The sequence below is a fragment of the Phyllopteryx taeniolatus genome, chromosome 15, assembly GCF_024500385.1.
Source record: "Phyllopteryx taeniolatus isolate TA_2022b chromosome 15, UOR_Ptae_1.2, whole genome shotgun sequence".
NCBI lineage: Eukaryota > Metazoa > Chordata > Actinopteri > Syngnathiformes > Syngnathidae > Phyllopteryx > Phyllopteryx taeniolatus.
The window spans coordinates 13,958,674-13,978,504 of record NC_084516.1 but is presented as its reverse complement, the minus strand read 5'-3'; the positions used below and the strand labels follow the sequence as shown (position 1 = coordinate 13,978,504).

Genomic DNA, 19,831 nt, shown 5'->3' with positions numbered 1-19,831 from the left:
TTTAATTAAGTGACACTAAACTTTTTTACGACGTGTTTTACGTGTCCCCTCTCCTTGGAGTGAACATTCAAAGCTTTTGTCGTCTCGAAAGATCCTTTTATGCTGCCGTGTAGTCACGGCATCTGTCGCGAGAGTGTGCAGCAGTGGTGGGAGGAGAAAGGAGACCAGTCATGTCGGGTCTGTAGGCTTGTCACAAGCCTCAGTGGAGACAGAGGCCATCTGCAGATTGAACAAGAAGAACGTGAACCTCTCCTTTTCGGACCACCAGGAGCTTGTGTGTCTCATCTGCAGAGATACAAAATCCACGGCGGCAACAAATTCCGTCCCCTCGATGAAGCTGCTTGAGATTGCAGAGAGAAACTCTAAGAAGGGCTCCAGGACTTGGCGGAACACCTGGAAGGTTATAAATGTACTAGAGATGAAAGCAATTTTGAGGAGTTTCGTCACTTTCTGCAGGTTGAGGAGGAGGCCACCTTGTCTGCTGGGAGGAAGGAAGAGCAGAAGAAGGGTTGGATGAAGAAGAAGAGGATTGAGGCTCTCAACATGGACATTGCTGCTCTCTCAGACTTGATCACACGCACAGAGGAGCAGCTGACATCTGACCATGTTTCCCACCTGGTTGCAATGACCAGAATCCAAATGTCAAACCCAAGGCGGCCCCGGGAGCTGCTAGATGAAGCCAAACATGGGCAACCTCACCGTGTGGAAATGTAATGAAGGAGAAGGTCTCGTACTGTCCTGTGATTCTTGACCCAGTGATTCAGTATCTCTGAAGATCTGACCAGTTTAAGTTCAAAAGTACAGTAAGTCACCTACATCCAGCGAATCCAGAGAGGTTTCAATCCAGGATCGCTGTGCTTGCTTCTGCTTTGGCCTCAGGAAGTACATTTTAGTAGCACTTTATATTATGATGGTTTACCTTTACTGGGCGCTGTACTTATTACAGCCTCCAGACATACATGACATACATAGGTGGACGGGTAAAGCTACGCAGCTAGAAGAGGCGCGAGAGGCGTGGTACACCCTGAACTGGGCGCCAGCCAATCGCAGGGCACATATAGACAAACAACTATTGGCACTCACATTTACACCTACGGGCAATTTAGAGTCTTCAATCAACCTACCACGCATGTTTCTGGGATGTGGGAGGAAACCGCAGTACCCGGAGAAAACTCACGCAGGCACGGGGAGAACATGCAGACTCCACACAGGCGAGGGCGGGATTTGAACCCGGGTCCTCAAAACTGTGAGGCAGATGTGCTAACCAGTTGTAGTCTGCCATTCAATAAAGAAAATGCATGTGTTGCAAAATGTGATCAGACAATAATATCTTTAGATTTGGTGAAGCGGTTATTTTTAATTTCCTGATTTGAACCCGGGCCCTCAGAACTGTGAGGCAGACATCCTAACCAGTCACGCACCGTGCGGCCACAGATATAAATAATCGGTAAAACATTTCATAACCAGCATTTTTAGTGATTATTATTATTATTATTATTGTTGCGGTGATGTTTTTTTTTTTAAATGTGTTCTTATGTATTTATTTATTTAAATATTTTATTTGGAGAATACTGACATCTATTTATTTTTTTGAAGTAGATGATCTCAACTATGCATGTCATGCATGCGTCACTGATGGGAGAGCGAGAGAGAGAGAGAGAGAGAGAGAGAGAGAGGGACATAGCGGGGTTGACGTGCAGGATGCTGTGTCCAACTGCATGTTGCAACATTAGGTCGGATCAGCTCCAATCCTCCTCCTCCTCCCCCTCCCCCTCCTCCTCCTCCTCATCAGTCAACATGTACGAAGTCACGTGACCACCTCCTGTCCCGACAGCCCGGTGGCCCGCGTACCACCAACACCGCCTCTCTCTCCGATCCGGTTCTCCATCCACCCTTAAGGAATTTATGAGCTGCACTCAGCGCTTCACCTTGCGGCAGAACGCATGAAAGGTAGGACAAATATCAACATCACGGTCTCGTGAGAGCCAATTCGGAGCTGTATTTAATATTCTGCCTTTGTAGGAATAACAATACTGTGGTGGTGGTGAATTCAAGGCTATTTGGATGCCAATTTGCATATCATGAATAATTTAAACGATGCTCGGGTAAACAAGTGGTGGTTGGTGGTGATGGTTGTAGGGTGGTGGTGGGTACCTTTTAACCTGTCTGAGCTCAACTTCATTGCAATTCTGCACGTGTCCTCCGTTGCCATTCAAAAGGAGGTCAGGCGCTAATTAATATTGCTCAGGAACAGGACAGAGGTCCAAACTTAGTTCCTCAGACCCCATTTGCAGACTCGTGATGGCATCATCAGTGGATGTCTGGGGATCGGTCGGTCAGTGGCGTCTCACGGAAAATTTAAAGAAGAATTGGACACGACATGACAGTACGAGGCGGCACCGTAGATGACTGGTTCGCCAAATCTGCCTCACAGTTCTGCAGACCGGGGTTCAATCCCCGGCTCCGCCTGTGTGGAGTTTGCATGTTCTCCCCGTGCCTTCGTGGGTTTTCTCCGGGTACTCCTGTTTCCTCCCACATCCCAAAAACATGCACGGTAGGTCGATTGAATACTCTAAATTGCCCGTAGGTGCGAATGGCTGTTGGATAGATAGCTGGGATAGACTCCAGCACGTACGCGACCCCAGTGATTATAAACTGTACAGAAAATGGATGGCTGGATGGATGACACTACGTTAGGCCTATTGGTTAGCACGTGTGCCTCACAATGGTGAGGTTCTTGGTTTGAATCTCGGCTCTGGCCTTTCTCTGTAGACTTTGCATGTTCTCCCCGTGCTTGCATGGGTTTTGTCCGGGTACTCTGGATTCCTACCACATTCCCCAAAAATGTCCATAGGGAATGTGAGTTCAAAAAAAATGGATATGGTGAAAAAGTTTGATATTTTTTGTCAGTTGTTTCAGAAAGTGAAACGGTTGTTTTATATAGATTCATTACACATAGAGTGCAATAGAGACATGCTTATGGCTTACATTCATTCATTTTCCGTACTGCTTCTCCTCACTAGGGTCATGGGCGTGCTGGAGCCTAGCCCAGCTATCTTCGGTTAAGAGGCGGGGTACACTCTAAACTGGTCGCCAGCCAATCACAGGGCACGTATAAATAAACAACCATTTGCACTCACATTCACAACTACGGGCAATTTAGAGTCCTCAATTAACCTACCTTACATGTTTTTGAGCTGTGGGAGGAAACCGGAGTACCCGGAAAAACCCCACGCAGGCACGGGGAGAACATGCCGACTCCACACAGGCGAGGGCGGGATTTGAACCTTGTCGAACTTGTCCTCAATACTATTTCTCCTCTTTTGCACAATTAAAACGAAAAAGACCCATCTTGATGTTTCCCAGTGTTTATTGTATGCTATTTTTTGCAGGCTAATGGATCACACACAGCAGAAACCACCCATTGCACTTCCTCGTGGTCCCAACGTGCAACCTGGACGCTGTGCACTAACCACAGCAGGTCCATGTCCACTTCAAGGACCCCCTGTCATTGGATCATGTGGGACTGCGCAGGACAACCAGCCTGCACTCAAACCTCCCGCAGCGAGAGACCAAATGCAAATCAAGTCCGGGTCGGCCCCTGTATCGTTGGCCGGCATAAGCCGACCGAGACCCAGCGCCCTCGGGACGAAACCTGCTCCTCGACCCACCAGGGTCCCGACCAAGGATATAGATTTGATCCCGGTTTGCATCCCAGGACCTCAGAGTGCCCACATCCTGCCTCGTTCCCCATTAGAGTCCTCGGTGTCTCCTCACAGTCCTCAGGCCTCCCTGAGCCCAAATTGTAGTGTCAGTCCTCAACCACCTGTCAATACAACACAAGCGCAGTGTCACAAGACCAGTGGCGATAACAATGACTTCAGGTGAGGCAATCGCTATTGATTCCTCGATTGACGCTCGTGTCTGTTAATTGCTGTCTGTCTAGCCATTGTGTACAAGGCTCCATATGTTGTATTCGAATACAGCAGACGCAGTAAGCAAGCTAATACGCGCCCGAAGGCGTCATATGAATCAAAGCGGCTCTTTTCTCTAAAAGCTTCTTCCTGAGAGAGTGACGCAGCTGCATTAAATCCACTTGGCAGGCTTCGCATCGGCTCGCTTGCAGCGCCTTTTGATCCACTACAATACAACTTGCTATAGAGGGAGGATGACGTAGGGGCTTGAAGGTCTGAAAATAGCTACTAAAAGTCTTATAAAAAGTCTACACACCCTTGTTCAAATGTGATGTATAAAAACTAGACCAAGATAAATCTTTTTAAAACGTTTTTCCACCATTAATGTGACCAATAACTTCTACAACTCAATTTAGAGAGGGAAAATAAAAATCAACTGAGGTCATGTATGTATGATAATGTATGTATAACTGGGGATGTGCTGTGTACAGAATGAACCAAACATTCAAACTCGTGTGAAACGGGAGTCAGCACACATTTTACACACACATCACCATTTAACGTTCCTCTGATTAACACCAAATAAAGTTCAGATGTTCTAGAAGGCTTTTCCTGACATTTTCTTTCTTTCTTTTTTCTTTTTTTTTTTTTTTTTTTTTTTTTTGCTTTCCAACAGAAGCCTGAAGATTTTGGTCTAACACTGACTGCTATTTGGAACTGTTTTATAATCTCTCCACTTTGACTAAGATCCCAGTTCCAGCTGAAAAAAAACAACAACAACCCCAAAACGTAATGCTGCCACTGCCATGCCTTAATGTACAGTATTACAGTCTTATTTATAATAAAAAGGCTCAGGTTCTATTCAAACTGTCAGATGAGTAGAAATACAGCGTATTTATTATTTTATTTATTTCTACCATAAAGAAAAAAAACAAACACAATAGCATTAAAATAAGAGCAAGTTAAACATTTTGACCCGAGAAAGTTGTTGTAGACTTTTTACTGGAGTTTCTCAAACTGTGTTATCATTATCACAATATGTATAGTTTTAATCATGACATAAATGTAGATCACTATAATACACCTGTCCTTTACTGTGTTTAAACATATGTAACTTGTTCACGGTTCACTTCCGGTCTGTCATCTACCTCGCCGCTTACCCAAAGGCCATCCATTTTATGTAGTTGCACGTCACATGACTTGCGTGTGAGTGGGAGCCTATCCTATCTGACTTTGGACAAGAGGCGGGGTACTTCCTAGACTTGTCGTCAGCCAATCGCAGGGCAGATACAGACAAACCACCATTCACACCTATGGACAATTCAGAGTCTTTACTGAAGCTAACATGAAGGTTTTTGGAAAGTGGCAGGAAGACAGAGCCTGAGATTCGAACCCTGAACCAGAGAACGTCAAGGCAGCTGTTCTAACCACTATCACTCCACGAACACTTTTAACATCACTGGGGTAAAACGAGAGATTAATTTTTTTTTTGTTCTCCCCGTCTATGCAGCCACACTTAGAGCAAGAGATTACATGTTCACTATCACTGAAAGCTAATGCGGCGTGTGCACTGTCACAGGGTCCTCATCGCCACATGGAACGTGGGCTCGGCCGTCCCGCCGGATGATGTCAGCGATCTGTTTGGACCCAGTGTGTCAGATGGGAGTGTTGACATGTTGGTCATTGGGTAAGCAGAATGGCTATGCCAGGATGCCCACATGCTCATCTGTCCCTCTTCTGTTGCGTTTTTGTTGTTGTTGTTGTCAATTCTTCACACTGTGCAGGCTCCAGGAGGTGAACTCCATGATCAACAAGCGGCTGAAGGATGCGCTTTTCTCAGACCAGTGGAGTGAGCTCTGCATGGACACGCTCAGTCCCTTTGGATATGTCCTGGTTGGTCAAGACACATCAGCTTTATTTCTTATAAACATAATCACTAAGAAAAACAAATCTTACGAGAACATTCAATTATTTTTTTAAAGCAGCGGTTCTCAAACTTTTTGGGTCCCGGAACCCCTTTTCAGATTTTTTTTTTTCTAATGACCCCTCATATTCCTAACACCAATTAAACACAACTACAGTGGTGCCTTGAGATAGGAATTTAATTCATTCCGGGACCACACTCGTAACGCAAAACATTTGTCTCTCAAATCACCCTTCCCAATTGAAATGCTGTAATCTGTTCTTGCCTCCCCACAAAAAAAAGAATGTTTAAATCTATTTTTTTTCAAGAAAAAATAACACGCTATACTCTCTACAGCATGAAAAAATACAGTGATGACATAATTAAATAGAATGTGAAGAATGAAACCGTTTTTGCCACATTTTTGGGTTCAATTCAATGGACATTGTGCTGCTCCTGCTGGTGTATGCTCCTTGGCCACCTGGGGGCAGTATAATACATTCATTCATTCATCTTCTGTCCCGCTTATCCTCACTAGGGTTGCGGGCGTGCTGGAGCCTATCTCATCTATCTTCGGGCGAGAGGTGGGGTCCACCCTGAACTGGTCGCCAGCCAATCGCAGGGCACATATAAACAAACAACCATTCGCACACATATTCACACCTATGGGCAATTTAGAGTCTTCAATTACCTACCTTGCATGTTTTTGGGATGTGGGAGGAAACCAGAGTACCCGGAGAAAACCCACACAGGCACGGGGAGAACATGCAAACTCCACACAGGTGGGGCTGGGATTTGAACCCTGTTCCTCAGAACTGCGAGGCAGATGTGCTAACCAGCTGCCAAGTATAATACAGACATACAGATATACATGAAGGAGCTGGTCAAAACTCGTTCGCAGAGGATGATTTCCTGTGATTATTGTTATATTATCTGTCTATATGTCTTGCCCCACTATATGTGTTCAAGTGTCCGTCGCTTAAAGGGTGACACCACAACGGTGAAGCTATTCACTAGCCCATTTATGGCATTGTTAGCATTAAGCTAAATAGACTTGTTAGCTGAAGCTATGTGGTTGTTTACACATACACATTATGCATTTCTCTTTGTTTTATATTTAGTCTGACAGTAAACTTTAACTGGAAGTATCGATAAACAGCTTGAAGCCTCTTTTTTGCAAGATTGTTCACTATCTGCTGCGTTCACTGCCACCATACAGCGCTGAAATCGGCAATTTTTTTTCGCAAGTCAAATTAAAAACTCAGACAAACGACTGCTCATATCTCGAAAAACACGTAAGTCGGGTCAGTCGAATCTCACAGTACCACTGTATCATATGTACCTCTAAACAGGAGCGTAGCACCAGATTCTGGGCCCCAATACAGCACCTTCATGGAGGGGAGGGAGGTTGGGTTATTTCGTCGAGGGGGTTTGGGTTTGTGGACAGAATTTTCTCATCCAGATATTGTTTTGTTGATGGAGGTGGGGGAGCAGCAGCCAGGGCCCCCCAAATGCTCAGGGCCCTGGGACATTTGCCCCTCCTCCCTCCAGTTCGACAACCCTGCCCCTAAATGTCATTTAAGTTTTGAAGTCAAATTTGACTAGTTTCAGGAAAAAGGTCATAATATTATGAAAACAAATTCATATTTTATTGTAACATTACGAAAAAAGTTGTATTGTTATGAGAATAAAGTTGTTTTTTTTGTTTTCCGAAAACAGTCAAATATGACGTGCCAAACAATGCAATGAGACTAAAGTTTTTTTTAAATGCCACATAATTATTTTGTGGCCCCCTAACCTATGTTTTGCCGAGCCTCATGGTCACTGGTTCCCGATTTGAGGACCCTTTTTTAAAATACAGTTTCCAATTGTCTGCTATGTACTGGTCAAAATACTCCAAGGGTCAGGAATCATAGCACACCTTTCACGCTCCTTTTTTTATTGTATCGCTGAAATTACCAAATTACAAACCAGGTGTTTGGTTTTTCGATACCATAACGAGTAGACTAGACTAGTTGTTGAGTCCTGAGTCAAGCGAGTGTGGAGCACCCAGGAAGACAGAAAAAGCATGGATTGTATTTCCACCCATGGAAGCAGCAATTCATCATCAAGCTGCTGAATTACACTTGTTCATTAGTGTAGCTGATCTGTACCTGTGGTGCATGCAGCGCCAAAGATAAATACTGTACACAATATATGATTTCATATACTGAAATAATGAAGATATTGTATGCAATTTACAATTGTGTTTAAAGATTTTTTTTAATTAATATTGAAGAAAGATATATGCAAAATATTTAATTATATTATTTAATTAAATGTCATGAATAAATTAAAAAGAAATAAATACAATAAATTCAATTGCTAACTCCAGTATGGTATCTGTCCTATTGTTTAATGGTAAAATTGAAATTATATTTATACATTATGGATTAGACTAAATCTGGAATAATAACTTTGTGGTTTCATTTTGTAACGTTAGAAAACGCTGCTATTTAAAATAAATCAATTTAATTACTTTTATTCATTCATTTGAATTGAATTAATACATTACAAATTAGTATTAATTCCATTGTTATGTTAAAATGATTTTTTTTTTAAATCAATCTATTAATTCTAACAGCAAATCTAAGTGATGACTGCCCTAATACTTTTTGCCGATATTGTCAATTGTGTGCTTATTTATTCAGCTGTTTTTGTCTTTGTAGGTGGCATCCCAGCGGATGCAGGGCGTTCTTCTGCTGGTCTTCTCCAAATTTGTCCATCTCCCGTTCCTCCGAGGCGTGCAGACACAGAGCACTCGTACAGGACTCGGCGGATGTTGGGTACGTGTGCCGCTGCTCTTGAATTCATGACCTTGCACAATTTGCTATTTCGGGTTACCGTTAGAATGGTGGAATGAGCAGGCTTTGAAAAGTGGAGCACGCCAGCAGGTGTTTACGTGTGTGTGTGTGTGTGTGAGTGTGACCTTCGTCGCAGTGTTGATGTCGGCGGCGTCACACCAGTGTGATGCTGCAGTCTCCTTCTCTTTGAGGTCAGAGCAGCAGCAGGCGTCTGGCTTGCTGCTTTGAAAACAAGCACATAAAGAGCACAGACCTCCGCCAAGGCTTTCGTATTCATCAAGCCATTTTACATTTAGTTGCTTTGAATTTGGAATTAATTCTTAACATGGCTTCCTTTTAGATATGATTCTGCACAAGCACAAAACAATACAAGCTGATCAGGTGACATTTAACATAATAATGTATATACGAATTTTGTGTGCAAGGGCCTTTTAAAACAGACAGATGAGCCAGGTCACTTTTAGTTGTGTAAAATATTTAAAAAGTTTATTTTTATAATATAATAATTCATTCCAATTTGCATTTTGTATGATTCATAATTATTTTAATCATCATCAATTATCAAATGATTACAATTTTTAAAAAATGACAAATCATTTTGCTTTTTTAAAAACAATTTTATAATCATAATAAATCAATCAAACAATTATAGAAAAAGGGGAAAAAAAAGAAATATTGATAAATGCATCTTAACAAACCATCTTGGGAAACAATGGGTAATTGACAGGAACAAATAGGCTATTGCACAACTCCTGTAAATGCTCAGTGGACCGAATGGTGTTATGACGCAGGCATGCATCCTACAGCATACGCCGTCGCGCCTCACTGTAGCGCAAGCATAAACACACACAAAAAACATAAACCCTAAAAAAAATACAATGAATTTATGAGTATGGGTTTGTGCTTTTCATTGTTATTGCAAATGTTGCTGTTTTGTGCTCTCCCTGTAGGGTAACAAAGGTGGCGTGAGTGCAAGGATGACCGTGTTCGGACACCCCGTGTGCTTCCTCAACTGTCACCTGCCCGCTCACATGAGGAACCTGGAGCAGAGGATGGAGGACTTTGAGAGCATCCTGCAGCAGCAGCAGTTTGAAGGAGGGGCTGCGACCGGGATGCTGGATCATGAGTGGGTGACCTTTGCTCATGACATGTTTAAAAATACGCACCAGAAATAACAGAAACAAATGCTTGAATATATCCCCTAATATTTTCTGTTTCCCTAGTGTCGTGTTTTGGTTTGGAGATTTAAATTTCCGAATTGAAGATTATGACATTCATGTGGTGAAATGTGCAATTGACAGCAATAAGCTCCCCCTACTATGGGAGAGAGATCAGGTGAGGCTCATCATCATCATCATCGTCGTCATCATCATCATCATCATATGGGGATTAGTGTCATAATTTTACACGAATAAAATTTTAATATTATGAGGATGGGGTTGTCATTTTACAATAACTAAGGCATTAATTATAAGGAAACAAGTCCTAATTTTACAAGAATAAAGTTGTAGTGTTATGAGAGTAGATGTATAATTTTATGAGAATAAAGTTGCAACCTAATTAGGCAAAAGATGTAATTTTACAAGAATAAAGTTGTTGTATTTTAAGCGGATAAGGTTATTTTTATGAGGAAAAAATATTTGAGAATAATGTTGTAATTACAAGTCAATTAAATAATAATATTATGAGGAAAAATTATGAGGTCACTTAAAGTGTTGAAATAATAACGTACCATATATGTATATGGTGCCTTGAGAACGGTGACCCTGTAGTGACGGTAATATTAGTCGTTCTTCGCAGAGGACAAAGAATATATGCATTTGAGTAATGTTATTTTGTTTGTCTACGTCTGTTGCTGCGCCGTTTGTGTTTAAATATTAGTTCCTTAAAGCGTTATAACACCCCCACATAGATGCTATTCGTTAGCTATGGCATGTGTTAGCATTAAGCTTGCGGACTTAAGTTACGTGGTTGTGTTAAATACAAAACGTGTAATTCTATTTGTTTGAAGTTCAGTTTAACAGGCAACTTTAACTGGGAGTGGCATTAAACAGCATGAAGCCTCTTTTTTGAAGGTTAGTTTACTAGACCTAACTGTTGCTTGTTGTGAAGTGTGCTGAGTTGAGTCCATCGCCACCACACAGCGCTTGTCTGACAATGTTTTGCTCGAGAGTCAAAGCAAAACTCACCCATACGACAATTCGTATCTTGAAATACTTGTGTGTCGGCTTGCTCGTATCTCAAGGCACCTCTCTCTGTACATGATTGTCTAACATACAATATAATGTGGCGAACATTCCTGTCTGTCTTGACAAGACTGAGGCAGCAGATGACAGTAAAGAAGCCTTTATTGGAGTCCTCAATGTGTGGCAATATTGTGAGCTGGTGTGATCTTTGTCTTTTGTTCAGCTCAATATGGCTAAAAGCACTGAATCCATCCTGGAAGGCTTCTTGGAGGGTCCACTCAAATTCCCACCCACGTATAAGTTTGATGTGGGCACACATACATATGACACAAGGTCTGCCCTTCATTATTTGTATGAGTCATAACCTCATCCTTTCATTTCGTGTTATTTGTCCAGAGAGGCTAACCATCATTTTTTCTTTTTCCTGTTGTGGTTCAGTGCTAAAAAGAGGAAGCCCGCATGGACCGATCGCATCCTCTGGCGCCTCCGCCGCACAGGCTCCCCTGTTCCTACCCACAATGCAGCACTCCAGAGGGGTCTGACCTCATGGCTGGGTGGCGCAACCAAAGTGACACAGCACGCATACAAGAGCCACATGGGCTTCACCATCAGTGATCATAAGCCCGTGTCGGCCCTGTTTTCCCTGCATGTGAGCGAATACGTCACATATTGAAATGCCACAGCCAGATGTTGCAGTGCATTTTCTTTTATTAGGTTGCGTCATTACATTTTACCAAGGAGTATTAGGACCAGTAAAAGGTAAAAAAAAATATATAAATTATGAAGCTATGAGAATAAAGTTGTAGGTTTATGAGAATGAAGGTGTAATGACAGCCTGTGATTGTCAAAGTGTGGTACATACTGTAGCTCCCTTAAGTGGTGTGCCAAACAGTACAGTTCAGTTGTATTTAACTTTTTAGTATAATACATTTGCATTTAATCTTGATAAACTGTTCATTTTTAAACTTATATTTAGGTACAATTTTATTAAATTGATGTTCAGTAAATTTGAATTGAATTATTATTTAAGTAGGTTTTTGTTATTTTCCTACAGTGTATTTTACAGTGTAATTTTACGAAAATAACAACATTACGAGCAACAACAAGTAATTTAATTAGATTAAAGTTGTAATTTTACATGAATAAAGTTTTAATGTCGTGAAGAAAAAGAAGAAAAATAATGTTGGACTTAATATGAGGAAAAAAATCGTAACTGATCAGAATATATTTGGAAATAAGCAGTAAAAAGCTGTGGGGAAAAATGTCATTTCACATGAATAATGTTGTAATATTCTAAGAAAGAGTATTAATTTTATAAGAATGAATAGTAATATTACAAGGGGGAGAAAAAAATCACAATGTTAATAATAAGGAAAAAAAATAGTAAATTACGACAGGGGAAAAAAATAATCACAATTTTAAGAATAAAGTAGTGCTATTATGATGAGCATATTGCCCGTCTCTTCTACAGAGAGACAGCAGCTGCTGGTCTCAGGACTGTTGCCCATTCTCAAAATATGATTTTTTTTTCATATATATATATATATATATATATATATATATATATATACACACCCCTCCTTGAGCCGTCACCTTATCGTGGTGGAGGGGTTTGTGTGTCCCAATGATCCTAGGAGCTAAGTTGTCTGGGGCTTTATGCCCCTGGCAGTGTCACCCATGGCAAACAGGTTCAAGGTTAGGGACTAGACAAAGCACGGCTCAAAGACGCCTTATGATGACGACAAACAATGGACTCAGCTTTCCCTTCCCCGGACGCGGGCCCCCCCCTCTGGAGCCAGGCCTGGAGGTGGGGCTCGAGCGCCTGGTGGCCGGGCCTGCACCCATGGGGTCCGGCCGGGCACAGCCCGAAAGGGTAACGTGGGTCCCCCTTCCCATGGGCTCACAACCTGTGGGAGGGGCCATAGGGGTCGGGAGCTGGGCGTTGTCACCTCTCTGGCAGGGAAGGAGCCCGAGCTGGTGTGTGAGGTCGAGAAGTTCTGACTAGAAATAGTCATTGCTATTATTGCTACCCGACCCGGCGCCTGTACGTTGGGGTTCACCCCAGTGGCCTCCCTCGGCCTTTGGGTGGGGGGACGGGTCCTGACTGTTGTTTGTGCCTATGCACCAAACAGCAGTTCAAAGTACCCACCCTTTTTGGAGTCCTTGGAGGGGGTGCTGGAGAGCGCTCTCGCTGGGGACTCCATCGTTCTGCTGGGGGACTTCAATGCTCACGTGGGCAATGACAGTGAGACCTGGAAGGGCGTGACTGGGAGGAACAGGCCCCACCGATCAGAACCCGAGCGGTGTTCTGCTATTGGACTTCTGTGCTCATCACGGATTGTCCATAACGAACACCATGTTCAAGCATAAGGGTGTCCACACGTGCACTTGGCACCAGGACACCCTAGGTCGCAGTTCGATGATCGACTTTGTGGTTGTGTCATCGGACTTGCGGCCGCATGTCTTGGACACTCGGGTGAAGAGAGGGGCGGAGATGTCAACTAATCACCACCTGGTGGTGAGTTCGCGCCGATGGTGGGGGAAGATGCCAGTCCAACGTGGCAGGCCCAAATGTATTGTGAGGGTCTGCTGGGAACGTCTGGCAGAATCCCCTGTCAGAAGGAGTTTCAACTCCCACCTCCGACAGAACTTTGCTCATTTTCCGGGGGAGGCGGGGGACATCGAGTCTGAGTGGACCATGTTCCGCGCCTCCATTGCTGAGGCGCCCGACCGGAGCTGTGGGCGTAAGGTGGTTGGTGCCTGTTGTGGCGGTAATCCACGAACCCGTTGGTGGACACCAGCGGTGAGGGATGCCGACAAGCTGAAGAGAGAGTCCTATCGGGGATTTTTGGCCTGTGGGACTCCTGAGGCAGCTGATGGGTACCGGCTGGCCAAGCGGAATGCAGCTTTGGTGGTCGCTGAAGCAAAAACTCGGGCATGGGAGGAGTTCGGTGAGGCCATGTTGAAAGACTTCCGGACAGCTTCGAGGAAATTCTGGTCCGCCATCCGGCGTCTCAGGAGGGGGAAGGAGTGCACCAGCAACACTGTGTATAGTGGGGATGGGGCGCTGCTGACCTCGTCTCGGGACGTTGTGAGTCGGTGGGGAGAATACTTCGAAGACCTCCTCAATTCCACCGACACGCCTTCCCATGAGGGAGCAGAGTTTGGGTTCTCTGAGGCGGTCTTTCCTATCTCTGGGGTTGAGGTCACTGAGGTGGTTAAAAAGCTCCTTGCTGGCAAGGCCCCGGGAGTGGATGAGATGCCCGGAGTTCCTCAAGGCTCTGGATGTTGTAGGGCTGTCCTGGTTGACACGCCTCTGCAACATCGCTTGGACATCAGGGACAGTGCCTCTGGATTAGGAGACTGTGGTGGTGGTCCCCCTTTTTAAGAACCGGGGACCGGAAGGTGTGTTCCAACTACAGGGGGATCACACTCCTCAGCCTCCCTAGTAAGGTCTATTCAGGGGTGCTGGAGAGGAGGGTCCGTCGGGAAGTCGAATCTCAGATTCAGGAGGAGCAGTGTGGTTTTCATCCTGGCTGTGGAACAGTGGACCAGCTCTACACCCTCAGCAGGGTCCTCGAGAGTGCATGGGAGTTTGCCCAACCAGTCTACATGTGTTTTTTGGACTTGGAGAAGGCGTTCGACTGTGTCCCTCGGGGGGTACTGTGGGGGGTGCTTCGGGAGTATGGAGTACCGAACCCCCTGATACGGGCTGTTGGGTCCCTTTACGACCGGAGTCAGAGTTTGGTCCGCATATCCGGCAGTAAATCGGACTCGTTTCCGGTGAGGGTTGGACTCCGCCAAGGCTGCCCTTTGTCACCAATTCTGTTCATAACTTTTATGGACAGAATTTCCAGGCGCAGCCGAGGCGTAGAGGGGGTCCGGTTTGGTGGCCTCCGTATTGCATCTCTGCTTTTTGCAGATGATGTGGTTCTGTTGGCTTCATCAAGCTGTGACCTCCAACTCTCAATGGAGCAGTTCGCAGCTGAGTATGAAGCGGCTGGGATGAGAATCAACACCTCCAAATCTGAGACCATGGTCCTCAGTCGGAAAAGGGTGGCGTGCCCTCTGCAGGTCGGGGATGAGACCCTGCCCCAAGTGGAGGAGTTCAAGTATCTTGGGGTCTTGTTCACGAGTGAGGGAAGAATGGAACGGGAAATCGACAGGCGGATCGGTGCAGCGTCTGCAGTAATGCAGACTTTGTATCGATCCGTTGTGGTAAAGAAGGACCTAAGCCGAAAGGCGACGCTCTCGATTTACTTGTCGACCTACGGTCCTACCCTCACCTATGGTCACGAGCTGTGGGAAAGAACAAGATCCCGGATACAAGCGGCCGAAATGAGTTTCCTCCGCAGGGTGTCCGGGCTCTCCCTTAGAGATAGGGTGAGAAGCTCGGTCATCCGGGAGGATCTCAGAGTAGAGCCATTGCTCCTTCACATCGAGAGGAGCCAGATGAGGTGGCTGGGACATCTGATTCGAATGCCTCCTGGATGCCTCTCTGGTGAGGTGTTCCGGGCAGGTCCCACCGGGAGGAGACCCCGGGGACGACCCAGGACACGCTGGAGAGACTACATCCTTCGGCTGGCCTGGGAACGCCTCGGGATCCCCCCGGAAGAGATGGATGAAGTGGCTGGGGAGAGGGAAGTCTGGGCGTCCCTGCTAAAGCTACTTCCCCCGCGACCCGACCTCAGATAAGCGGTAGAAAATGAATGTGTGTGTGTCTATATATATATATATATATATATATATATATATATATATATATATATATATATATATAGTTCAGGTAATTCATATATATGTAACTTGGTTCTCGAAACGTTGCCACTTCATTAATTGATGACAGTACTTGTTGTGAAGTGCTATCGTCTTTCAGTGCATGCTTTTTCGTCGTAGTTCCCCTTCAGGGTGGACATGCCTCTGGTGGAGCTGCAGGCCAACAAGGAATGGTTCAAAGTTTCCGACGCCACAGTCAAGTTCACCTTTTCGTCCAATTATCATCGCAGCTCATGGGACTGGGTAGCCATATACAAGGTACAAAACTTTGTTCTGTATTTTGATTGAATTGCCCTTGTTGTTACTTACATTTCCAGTATGTCTGTACACAGGTTGGATTCAGACACCACAAAGATTACCAAGCATATGTGTGGGCCAAAGGGGAGCACGCAGGACAGGTGGGCCACAGATTGATATTCATAACGCGGGGATCTATGATCAATTGTGTTTTCTGTATGTCCTTTCCAGGTGTCTTTTTCGGAGGAGGACTTGCCAAGAGATGATTGTGAATACATCCTGGGCTTCTACAGTAATAATATGAACAGCATTGTTGGATTGTCAACAAACATCCAGGTATGGTTTCTACAGTATGCAACATTTCTCGAAATGTCCACTTTACCTATAAATCTTTGAATATATTTAAAGCTGGACACTTTGGGTGGGAAATCGCATAATGATGGATGACCATATTATTGCGCTAGGCATCCTCCAATTGTTTCTGATTCTGTTTTTCCACCTATTCAATATCAATAATGCTTGACCTCATTAGGGTCACTGGTGAGCTGGAGTCTATCCCATCTGATTTTGTGTGAGGTGCAGGTACACTCTGGTCGCCAATCAATTCCAGACCAATAAGCATTCACACTCGCATTGACACAAGTATAGACAATTTAGAGTCTTCAATGAACCAAACGTGTATGTTTTGGAATGTGGGAGGAAGCCGGAGTACCTGGAGAAAAGCCACAAAACCACGTGAGAGAAAAACCTCCACACATGTTCAAACCCCGGAGGCTACCGTGCCGCCTGTGATTCTGTGTATTTGCCGTATTTTAAATATAAACCATAAAACAGGCCTTTTCAAACTTTTGGAGCTCAAGAACCAAAGTAGACATTTGGTTCCCTTTATATAAAGAATTGCTATTACACCAATATTCATTGATACGAGTGACTCGACTTGCGAGTTTTTAGAGATACATACGAGACGTCGTTTGGCGGATTTTTTGCTTGTGACGTCTCCCCTGTCTCCACATACACTCGTTCTTGTTATAGTGCGGGTCACTTGCTCAGTGCATTGCAAATTCTTTTGACTGTAGGTACTTCTATCGTGTTTTTGCTGTGGTTATTTTTACGCACAGAGAATGTCCAAAATTTGGGATCATTTCACACTGAATGCAAAGCACAACTAAATTAAGTTACACAACTGCATGTCAACACTAAACATTGTTAGCCAATTGAATTCAGCCTACCAATGCTGATTCCATTTATTGAACGCCAGGAGAAGTGTAAACAACATCAATACAATGAGCACACATAGGCAGGAGCTGCTGTTGGTCACAGTTCTCGGCCAGACCCTCACACGCAGACTACCCGACATCCCATGCCATCCTACCAAGCCCCGCCTCTTAAAGGCACATGCATGGACAAGACACAACAGTATGTACAGTATTGTTAATACATTCTATGCTGTCAATGTTTTTTTTGTGTTAAAATACATTTACAATGTGTTTAGAAATGTTTTAATAAATTAAGTTAATAAGGAGGAAAACTAAAAAATGGTTTCCTATCGTGTCTATGTCGCTGATTTTCACCTATCGTGGGTGGGGCTGTAAAGAATCCCCCGTCATAAACAGGTTCACCATAGACTGGTACTCCCTCTAGTGGTTTGCAAAAAAAAATAAAAAATCACTGACATAAAGTAACTGTGCATAATGTTACAGTAGTTTCAAAGACTTATTTAGATGCCCTTCTGATTTAACTTTTGATGTGCAATACATTTTAATTTAATCATTATTTTAGTAACGGGAGATGGACAAATAATATCAGTAGTTTATTTTCTGATATTGAAGTGGAGCGGTTTACAACAATGTTAAATATATTTTTTGGGGAAAGTTTTTTTTTGAGCACTTAGGCCCGCTACACTACTGCATTTTAATGTTGGTCATTATCGAAGAGGTACTCGGTGTAAAAAGTTTGCGAACGACTGATTTAGACTATTTGATTAAAAGGCGTAGTATGGAAGTGCATATAAGGATGGAATTTTCAATTTGATTGAACATTTTACATTTTAAAGCTATAGAAACCAAATAGCTGTTAACTAGTATGGAAGTTGGGAAAGTAGGCCTCTTTCGTAATGTGTTGTTTGGGCATCTGTATCTTGTTAAAGGTCATCTACTGTATGTATTAAAGTCCGTTCTCATCCTGGACAGATTAAGCTTCCAATCCACAGTCCGTCAGCACACCGCTCCGACAGCTCTGAGGTAAGTTCGGAAGACGACAGCACCCTGGTCCTGCTGGCTGCGAACTCCCGCAGTCCGAGCCCTAAACCCATTAAGCATCATCACTGCCGCCACCGTCGTAGCCGCAGCCCCGCCGTCCCGGCTCTCTCGTCCAACCCCCTCCCCTCCCTGCAGGGCCTCAGCCTGTGTCCCCTGCCCAAAGAGACAGGCAGCCGCTCACCTGGCTCCCGCTCTAAAAAGGAACGACTGTTTTCCACCGGCTCTCTGTCGTCTCCGGCCGTCAGCCCGCTCAGTCCCCGGAGCCCTGTGTCTCCGGGCGGAGGGGTCACGGCACCGGAGGCCCTGATTGCCGCCATGTTAGGGGAGCACAGGCCTGCTCAGGTTAGCCCCACGGGGCTCAAACAGCTTGGACATGCAGGGGGAAACAACACTTCATAGAGGAGATGGACCCTGAACTATGTCATGACTCGTGTGTGTGCAACCCTGCAATTCTCTATTTCCGAAGCATCTTACACTGTGTTTATCCGGGAGTCACATCCCAATGACAAGTGCTTTTATAGACTCACAAACTCCAATGTGTAGAAACACACATATTGAATGTGAAGCCAAACATGCAGACAGTCAAAATATGGATTGACTTTATTGATGTGCGTGTTGGAGATGATGCGTGTGTTGGCCTTTGTCATGAAACAAATGCTAAAAACTTGCAATCGGGATTAAGTGATAGTTTCAAATTGAACTGGAGTTCCTGGTCATTATTCATAGCATTACCAAATTTAACATTTAATGAATTGCGACTTGAGTCACTGACCGTATATATAGTGGTTTACTCACCTGATTTCCATGCAGGTAGCGTGGGTTCAATTCCCACTCAGCGACGAGGTGAATGTGAGTGTTGTCTACCTCTATATGTGCTCTGTGATTAAGAGGCCACCACTCCGAGGTGTACACCGCCTTTCACATCAAATGTATTTATTCATTTAAATTTTTTATTTTATTTATGTCATTAAATATTTGGTTAATTGATTTATTGTGAATAATAAAAGACAAAATATTTGTTAAATAAACAATATTACATATACATTAAGACGTTTTTGTTTAATTCAATATTTGGTTATTAAAATTAAATTAATTGTAAATTTAAAAATATTATTACAATATATATATATATTTTTTTTTTTACACATTTTACATACAAATTCAACCGTTTTTTTTGTTATTTTTTTAACCTCATGTACTAATGATCTGGCCCATCTGTCCATTTTAGAAATGTGGCCCCTTGAGCACGAAAGTTTGCCCATTCGACCAAATATTGGAACCCTGTCCTATAGAACTCAATGATTGGATGTCAAATCAAATGTTTTTTTCGTGTGGTTTGCTTCAAAAATCTACATTTGTTTGCATTCTTCTTGGCTGTGTGTGTGTGTGCTAATAAAGAGTAACAAACGTGAGAGTTCCTTACATAATCAGCACTCCACTTGATAACATGAAGCCATTTGTACAGCACGGTCAGCTAGTGGTTAGCACGTCTTCCTTGATCTCGACTGCGGATTTTCTTCATCCATCTTCATAATCCGTATTCTTTCCACATTGAAAAAAACATGCATGTTAGGTTCATTAAACACTCTAAATTGTTATAGGTGTTAATGTGATTATGGTTGTTCATCTATACAGTATGTGCCCTCTGATTGACTGGCCTATACAAGTTGTGCATATGAGATGCAAACAACACACGTTGAAAAAAGATGAGTCT

At 43.8% G+C, this 19,831-nt stretch overlaps 1 protein-coding gene across 1 annotated transcript; it reads left to right on the top strand.

Moving 5' to 3' along the window:
• Positions 1–1,624: 1,624 nt before the first annotated feature.
• Positions 1,625–19,529, top strand: LOC133489965 (inositol polyphosphate 5-phosphatase K). The gene is made up of 13 exons (XM_061799348.1): positions 1,625–1,950; positions 3,393–3,884; positions 5,494–5,601; positions 5,699–5,807; positions 8,526–8,642; positions 9,611–9,786; positions 9,884–9,995; positions 11,070–11,179; positions 11,285–11,495; positions 15,743–15,880; positions 15,955–16,020; positions 16,091–16,195; positions 18,049–19,529. Exons 2-13 carry the CDS (start codon positions 3,397–3,399, stop codon positions 18,514–18,516), a joined length of 2,208 nt encoding a protein of 735 aa, XP_061655332.1. The 5' UTR covers positions 1,625–1,950; positions 3,393–3,396; the 3' UTR covers positions 18,517–19,529.
• The last annotated feature ends 302 nt before the right edge of the window (positions 19,530–19,831 follow it).

Coding starts and splice junctions, on each gene's coding strand:
- LOC133489965 (XM_061799348.1), top strand. CDS start 3,397: ATGGATCACACACAGCAGAAACCACCCATTGCACTTCCTCGTGGTCCC. Junction 3,885..5,493: donor GGCGATAACAATGACTTCAG/GTGAGGCAATCG, acceptor GCACTGTCACAG/GGTCCTCATCGCCACATGGA. Junction 5,808..8,525: donor GTCCCTTTGGATATGTCCTG/GTTGGTCAAGAC, acceptor TTGTCTTTGTAG/GTGGCATCCCAGCGGATGCA.